This window comes from Enoplosus armatus, chromosome 2 (genome assembly GCF_043641665.1).
Source record: "Enoplosus armatus isolate fEnoArm2 chromosome 2, fEnoArm2.hap1, whole genome shotgun sequence".
In the NCBI taxonomy this organism is placed as follows: Eukaryota; Metazoa; Chordata; class Actinopteri; order Centrarchiformes; family Enoplosidae; genus Enoplosus; species Enoplosus armatus.
The window spans coordinates 20,730,336-20,738,866 of record NC_092181.1 but is presented as its reverse complement, the minus strand read 5'-3'; the positions used below and the strand labels follow the sequence as shown (position 1 = coordinate 20,738,866).

Genomic DNA, 8,531 nt, shown 5'->3' with positions numbered 1-8,531 from the left:
AGTGCCTGAAAAGGACAAAATCCTAAAAACCATCATAAAAGAGTCTTTTTTTAATCTTTCAGAATAAAGTTGGACTCATGACAGAGGCCAGCTGGGACACGATCACTCTTCCATAGGAATGTAGGATAAGATGGAGTGCTCTTGTGCAATGGCAGCCAGTTCTTTGAGGAACTCCGTGAAGAGGACGGTAGCGAAGACTTCTGTCCGATCCAGAGAGATGGCTTTGGGTTTAGGAGGCGGCGAACTCTTCAAGATCCTTCCTGCCTCGCCGTGGGTGGAGTGTCTGCCGCTGCTTTTGTCTGAGAACATGAGGAGATTTAATAAGTAACAATGACAAAATGAAAACAAATAATGTACACGCGTGGATGTACTCTACGCCATGCAGTTGGCATTTAAAGACATTTTGTAAAAATAATATATTCCTGTTAATGATTTCTTCATTTATAAGTCATTTCAGCCAGAGAGTAGGATCCTAAGTGCTGCTCTTCTGGAAAAACACTGAAGAAGAAAGGAGAGTATTCCGGTTAACCAACTAAAGAATTCCCTTTAAATTGCCCATCTTAGAAATTCTGGCTCTTATCTTTCCGCAAACATACTTTCGACAACGTTTTTTTGTAGCTTAACAACTCTGAAACCGTGGGGAACGTAGTTCAAACACAGGACTGAAACTCCAGGGTTCAGCTGAGGCTGTTGCTGCACTGCGAAGACATGGCTTTACAAAATCAAGTAGAATTTATTCTGGTTCCCAACAGGAGCCGAAACACAACCGATAATGAATGCAGATGTTGTTTTGAACTTGACCCATTTTTGACAGCGAGTTAGTGAGATTGAGGAACTCAACAACAGTGCAGAGTTTATATTCTAGTCACGGGGTTGCCATCGAAATACCTCCCAAATTAAAAAGAAAACAACGCCGTCTCAAGCCATTAAATCTCGTCCTGAACCAACTGTAGTGCTGAAAATACATTAGAAAATTCAAAGCTAGAGTCTAATTGTGTTTGTTTCAAAAATATAGCTATTGAATTGACTGTAAATAAATTATTAGTGATGATAATATCATGTATATAAAAGCCAAAATGTGTGACAGAACATGAGGATTTCTGATAATCATGAAGGATTTGCAAATACATGACAGCTTCAACAAATAGTTCAACATTTTTGGAAATATGAAACTACCACCAGTAGCCGGTTAGCTTAGCTTAGCATAAAGGCTGGACTCCAAAGCTCACTAATTAACACATTATGTCTCGTTGGTTTTATCGGTACAAAAAACGGTGAAGAAAAGACAGATTGTTGTTTTAACCAGGCTACTTGTTTCCCTGTTTAAATTTTTTTGTGCTAAGCTAAGCTAACTGGCTGCTAACAGCAGATTCAGTTTACCTTCCAGACATGAGAGTGGCATTGATGTTCTCGTCTCACTCTCAAAGAAGCAAATACGCGTATTTCCCTCAATGTCGGAACTATTCTTTTAAATGCCTGCACTTGGATTTTAAATTAGAATTGAAAATGAATGTTTTAAATACTTGATTTTTCATGCGTAACTCATACTGTCATAGAACTATGTGAAAATACAGATTCCAACCATAGCTGGCATTGAAACAAAAAATCCTAGCCGTGGGTGTGTTGTCACCTGCTGCCATGAACGACGTCTCCCTGGCCAGCAGCCAGTGTTGGGCGGCAGTGATCAGCTCGGGAAAGTCTTTTTTGGTGGCAGCCAGCTCTTCTATCTGATGCTTCACGGTGGCCAATACCTGAAGGGAAACACAGAAAAGAAACATTCACACTAATGTAAGTAAAGGCTGAATTGATGCGAACTAGCTTGAAATCTGCGGCCTGATTGTATTAATCAAGGATCGCGATTAGAAGAGAGAAAAGCATCTTTACTTCATCTCACTCAAGAGCAGCTACAGTACTTTCAAACAAAATCACTGTAATCCTATTTTCAATCTCACTTCGGAGAGGAGAGCTGCATGTTTCAACATCTTTCCTTTTCTTCCTTTTGTTCACTCGATGATACACAAGGAAATAAAGAAAGGGAATACTAGGCTCACTCCTGCTTCCACACAACAGTACTTGTGTTACCTGGTAAAGGGAGCGAACGGTCGGCTGAAAGACCAAGTTGGTGTTAAGGAGGAAAGAGCGCAGGAGAGGCTGAGGGTAGGCCGCCAACTGGGCCAGGATGCCCGTCAACAACAAGTTGACATGAAGCGAGTTAGACAGCATGTTCTCCATACGAGACAACAGCACACTGACAAATGGACCTGCCGAAAGAATAATCATAAACAGTCTTTTATTTGTGCGGTCTGAATGTAATTTCTGGTAAATAACGAGGCTGAAGAATTCCCTCAACTTACCAGTAAAAGGCACTGATTGGCTTCTACCTGCACTTCCGCTGGGAAACTTGGTCCCAAATGGTGAATGCAGTTTCTCTGGCTCTGGTGTCTCAGCAGAGAAGGAGGTGAAATCCATCTCCTCCTCCTCCTCCTCCTCCTCCTCCTTCTCCACTTCCTCCTCCTCCTCCACAGGTGTGACAGGCTTCTTCAACTCTGCATCAGTTTTGACCTGTTTTCCACCTGCTTCAGTGTCCAACGTACGAATGAGGTCCTCATATTGAGCCAAAAGGTCGTCACCCAACTCAGCAGCAGCAGCGTTGATTTGCAGGTTGGAATTACAATCCGTCTGACCTTTGGCCTTATCAGCCATCAGAGAGCTTGGAGCTTGGAGCCTGTTTTTTGGAGGAACTTCAGCTGAGCCTGGTTGGGTTTCTTCTGATTCAGACCCGTTGGAGTTGAGCTTAACGCGCTCGACATCTCTGGCATCTTTCTTGGCGACAAGGTCGTACACCATGACGTCGTCCTGGAACTCATTTTCCTCAATATATGAGCCTTTCACTAACATGATGGCTGTTTTCCTCATCTCCTGGATGTGCTTTGGGGGCTCGGCAGGAGGCTGCTGTGGAGGTTTACTCTCCACTGGAGCCTCAGCAGTCTGCACCGGGCAAGCATCGTAACTATCATCCCACTCCAGCTCCAGCTGGTTGATGGAGGGCGGCTCTGCATTGGGCGGCGGGCAGGGTCGGGGGCGCGGGGCTGGCGGCTGTGGAACTCTCTTGAGAACCATCTGGGTTTGCCGACTCTTCAGCCCCGGCTCCTCGAGGACGCCGGGCTGGTATTTCTCAGGAGGGGGGTCCTCACCGTCGTACAGGGCTGACCAAACCTGGCAGGCCCGTATGCAGCTGCTGATGCTCAGACGGGCGTCATAGAGGTAATGAAGATAACTGACATCCAGGTAGATTTCTGAGCCAATGGTGCAGGAATTACCTGAGCCATCATCCTCTTCTAAGAAGCTCTCTTTTTCCTCTGGGGAAAAAACAGATAGGAAATGTTGATAAAAGCTGGCGTGCAGCGCCTCCACACAGCGCTCACACAGAGCAAAACTAATGAGTTTGACATGTAACTACAGGGGGTAAAGTGATGTAATACAGCGAAACAGCAGGAGATCTCACTATCTGATAAAATACTCATCATCCCTGTTATATGTTCATGTCCCAGGTAATTCAATTTTTTTATATAGCGCCAAATCATAACAGAAGTTATCTCAGTGCACTTTTCATATAGAGCAGTCTAGACCATACTCTTTATAATATTATTTTCCTACCGTGAGCAAGCACTTGAAGTGGAATGAAAAACTCCCTTTTAACAAGCAGGTACCTCAAGCAGAACTAGGCTCTGGGTGGGCGGTCATCTGCCTCGACCGGTTGTCATAAATGCAGATAAACACCTTGCAGTACTCAAAACCATGTTTGAACAGATTTTGAAAATGTAATGTAAAATAAACAACTACATTATAACGTTTTGGTTTTAGCACTTAACTGCTGCAATGAATGCCTCTCCATTTCCCTCCACTATGCTCTGTTCGTTCTGTTTGTTTGGACCGCACACTGATGTTGTAACAGGCACTCACTCAAATGGGGTTATGAATAGTAAAAGCTGCTGGATGAATTCGCCTCACAGCTGACTTGAAAGCAGCCAAAAAAAAAAAAACAACATCCATAAAAGCTGATTACAAGTATGGCTGAAAAGCAGTCATTCGTTTAGGCTAATGTGTACATACAATACTTAGTATTAGAAAATTAGCATTCAGTAATATCAAAGAGCATTATTAAAACCTCCTAGCGTTCCTCTCTCATGCAGCTGGCAGCCTCATGCACAAAGTCGTGGATGTCGACTGACACACGGCCTTAAAAAGGGTTGAAGGGCATTTATGCATTTCAGCTACAATAACAATTATCTATACTCAATATGGTGCACCATATACCCCTTAAAGGACAATTCTAGTTTATTACAACTTGTAGTTTTGGTTATCATTCTCATCTGTAACAGCATTGTCCTGACAAAGTTAATTGCTGATCTCTGGGAACGCAGCGACATCACTAAATCCCAACATGGCAAGAAACACAAGCAGTCAGGCAGGTTGTTAACAAACACGCAGGTTAGCCAAACTTACTTGGAACAAAAAGCAAAAGCCAGATGGTGAAATTGTTATACTGATTATTTGTCGGTTGTAATCATCCATCACAGTTTACAGATCAGCTTCCTGGTTCAACTAGTGCAGTTTTCTGGTGCAATGAGGGAATATTACCAACATTTTGGGTGTGCACAGTTTCTGTTTTACCTCCAAATAAAGTGGTTTAGATAATCTGGCAAAACTGTTGGCTTGTTTACAACCTGTATGATCGTCTGATTATAAAAACTTGAGTTTGTTGTCTCATCAGACGTAATTATAGCAATGTGTCCCTGTTCCCAGATCTGAGCAATTACTTTGGTGAGTACATCATCATAACCCATTGAAATGTTGGATCACTGCAAAAATAAGCTGTAATAAACCAGACAAAGTGTTCCTTTTATGAGCTGTCCCTCTTACCCGTGGCGCTGGTGTTGCTGGGAATCTCTGCACCCTTGGAAAAGAGGATGGAGTCCAGCTGTCGGAGGGGTGGGGGGCTGTGATCAGGAGAGCAGCAGGACGGCGTTAATGCCAGGATCTTTGCCGCTGACACCGAGTAGCAGTCTCTCTCCCTCACCACGCGTCTCTGACTCAACATCATGTGATTACAGGGGATCAGGTACCTGGGGAGGCAGATGGGAACGGATCCTGTTAGGAAAACCAACGGGTGGTCGTAGGAGGGAGAGTATGGTGGGGGACGAGTGAGCAGACAGATGGTAACACGAGTCTGCACAGTGGGAGGTAAAGGAGAGGAGAGTAAAAGCTCATCATGCCGTAAACCAATTAGATGCACCATGCTTCATTACTGAGAAATACGTCTGTGTGTGTGCCACTCACCTCAATATGAGCTGCAGCATCACATCTTCACAGTATAAGCCAATGAGGGTGCGGAAAAGTGCCAGTGACACAGTGCCCAACTGGAGAGTTGAATAGAAAGACACGGTGAAACATGAGGGGGGATTTTTTTGATACTACTGCTGAAACATTAGTCGATGAGTCAAGCAACAGAAAATGAATCAATAACCATTCTGAATATTAATCAAACAATTAAGCAACATTGCCAAACATTACTGGTGGCAGCTTCTCAAATGAGAGAATATTTCTATTTCATTTCTTAGTAAATTGAATATATTTGGGTGTTGGGCTGTTGGTTTGAAGATGTCACCTTGGGCTCTGGGAAATCGTGGTCAATTTCACTAATTACTTGACCAAATTCATTGATTAACTTACAAAATATTATCTAAAATCTATTTATTAAAATGATAATTATTTGCAGCCAAATGTTCCACTAACAAGACTAAGAGTCTACAGCCATGCTAGCAGCTCTGTACTTTGGCAGAGCGGTGCTTTGAGCTAAATGCTAACATCAGCATGCTAACAGGCTCACAATGACAATGCTAACAAGCAAAAGTTAAACAGGTCTAATGTTTATCATGTTCACCATCACAGTTGAGCGTGTTAACATGCTAACATTTGCTGATTAGCAGTAAACACAAAGTAAAGCTAAGGCTGATGTTGAATGTTGTTGGGTTTTTTAGCTAAAGGGAAAGTCAGGGGCTCACCAAAGTCATCTGAATTCATAGCTAGGATAGCTAAAAAAAAAAAGTAGAGCTAAAAAAGATGATTCAATACTGAGAGTTTCTTGTAAAATATAATGTTTGAAATTATATTCCGTGTATAAGATTTCCCACTGATATCTCAAACAGCACGAAGAGCATGACTACCAAAGAAGTGCCAAGTTATTAAACAGCAAAGGTAAAAACATACAGAAATTTAACAGCTGAAATGTGGAATATTTGCTTGTTAGTCGATGTTTAAGTTGGCTTAAGGTCAAAACTTTGAAAAGCAAACATGTTTCTTATTTTGCCACTGAGTTTCAGGTGCGTCAAAGTTGACTGTTAGCAAACACTGGAGGGAACTCCCTGAGCCATTTACACTCAATGTAAAAAACACATTATTTATTCATGTTAATGATTTAGTTCTGCCAAAATATTTGAACAAGATTTTCCGACATATAGGACAGGATATGTCACTGCAACTGGCCATCACCATGGCAACAACCTGCCAGCTTTGGTGGGTCCGAGTGCCGCTGGGGCAGTTTTTCTGGAGTTATTAAACATGAGTCATGCAGTATTTGAATGCAATGTGTGTGTGTGTGTGTGTGTGTGTGTGTGTGTGTGTGTGTGTTCAACAAAACAAGTGTTCCTGGCAGTTTGTCTGGGTTTGTCTTGTACCTGGAAGGGGGTGTTGATGCGGCTGACTAGAGTATCTAAAATGTGGACGCTCTCATGTTGATGGAGGAGGATGAAGGAGAGGAAAGTCTGCAGCAGGGCCGGCTCAGACACGCTCCTCAGGAAGAGGTCGAGGTATGCTGTGGTGGTCATCACCTCTTCTAGGGTCAGCTTCAGAGAGGTGGGAAGACAGAAGTATAGGGTCAACTTATAGAACAAATATAAACATCTTGCCAGAGAAGAATTTGTTGACCATCTCTACAGTATTTTGCAAGAATGTTGGTATGTCATGTGGATATTCTTATACAGTACACTGTTTATTACTATAATCATTTGTATACTCTGTTCTTTAGCTCTGCTCAGACAAAAGCAAACGGAACAATGTTTTTTAACGAATGAAACTATGGAGTTAAGCTCCATTTGGACAGGATTTATGTTGCTCAGGGAAGTTTTAATATTGAATGCTTATTTTGTGATTTTAACGCAAGAGTTCAAACATACTCATTCGCTTTCCTGCCCTTGAGTTAGACGAGAAGCTCGATACCAATCTCATACATGTACGGTGAATATGAGACTACAGGCAGAAGCCAATTAACTTAACTTAGCGCAGTGAGTGAAAACAGCTACAGTAGCCTGGCTCTATACGAAGGTAAACACAATCTGCCTACTAGCACCTCCGAAGTTCAACAATATACACATTACATCCCATTTGTTTAACCCAACAGATTTTTCTACCATTGGAGAGAGCCAGCTAGCCACTTACCCTCATTTCTAGTATTCATGCTGAGCTAACTGTCTCCTGGCTGCAGCAAATATGAGAGTGGTATCAATCTTCTCATCTAACTCTCGACAAGAAAGTGAATTCGCATATTTCCAAAAATGTTGAACTGCTCCTTTAATTCGACATTTGTAACTTTTCTCACCCTACCCCAGTATTAATTACAGTCTCAAATTTCCCAAATATATTGGTCTTCCTTTTATTTATGTCTCACACACACACACACACACACACACACACACACACACACACACACACACACACACACACACACACACACACACACACACAGTATTTTGAAGTGTGTCACATGATTTTCCAGTGGAATATCCTTGTCTTTTATAAATCACATTCTGTAATATGGTAATAGGTAAAATACCATACAGAACAATACGTTTAGTTACTGAGGAGCATGTTAATTTCCTCCTGGAATACACTGTATACTTGTCAAAATGAAGCATTACATGGAGGTGAAGTGTAGAGGAAGAAGAAGAGTAACCAACCTTGTGGAGAGCTGGTGCTAGGACAGGCACGAGGAATCCATTGTAGATGTAGCTAACTAGCTGGTCTCTGATATCAGGGTGGGCCACCTGTGAACAGTAAATATTAAAGCACAGGTCAGTCAAGCAGAGGGTTTCATGTGGCAGAGCCTCTTGCGTGCAGCCTTGTCACATGTTTTCACCTGAATAACAGCGTTGCAGAATTCCAGAGAGTTGAGAAACTGGACGAGGGGCGGCATCTGGAGCCAGTCCTCTTTGTGCAGGCAGTGCCACTCCTCATTGGGAACCTCCAGCTTTGTGGGCAGAGATGAGTACAGGCCGCTCAGCCCTGTGGCCAGCACCTGAGGGGAGAGAGGCGTCAACATCAGATAAGTTACAGTGCACTTGATAAGATTTGGGATTATTATTGACTATTGGTCAGCTTAAAATATGTCAAAATCTACAAAATAGATTGTAACAAAATTTCATATGCATTCACGGTTCCCAGACGATGTATTCTAATGACTTCGGCGATCCCTT

The 8,531-nt window shown here is 42.5% G+C and overlaps 1 protein-coding gene across 2 annotated transcripts in view; it reads right to left on the bottom strand.

Annotated features, from left to right (window-relative positions):
- fhip1aa (FHF complex subunit HOOK interacting protein 1Aa) overlaps positions 1-8,531 on the bottom strand; it is a 28,461-nt gene continuing 19,930 nt past the window's right edge. For both annotated transcript variants that reach the window (XM_070918015.1, XM_070918023.1), the window contains exons 5-13: positions 8,195-8,353; positions 8,016-8,102; positions 6,738-6,905; positions 5,341-5,420; positions 4,924-5,126; positions 2,355-3,359; positions 2,083-2,261; positions 1,631-1,751; positions 1-299 (exon numbers count right to left, since the gene is read on the bottom strand). In XM_070918015.1, coding sequence (XP_070774116.1) covers positions 103-299; positions 1,631-1,751; positions 2,083-2,261; positions 2,355-3,359; positions 4,924-5,126; positions 5,341-5,420; positions 6,738-6,905; positions 8,016-8,102; positions 8,195-8,353 — 2,199 coding nt within the window. In that variant the 3' untranslated portion in view covers positions 1-102. The remainder of the gene's footprint in view (positions 300-1,630; positions 1,752-2,082; positions 2,262-2,354; positions 3,360-4,923; positions 5,127-5,340; positions 5,421-6,737; positions 6,906-8,015; positions 8,103-8,194; positions 8,354-8,531) is intronic.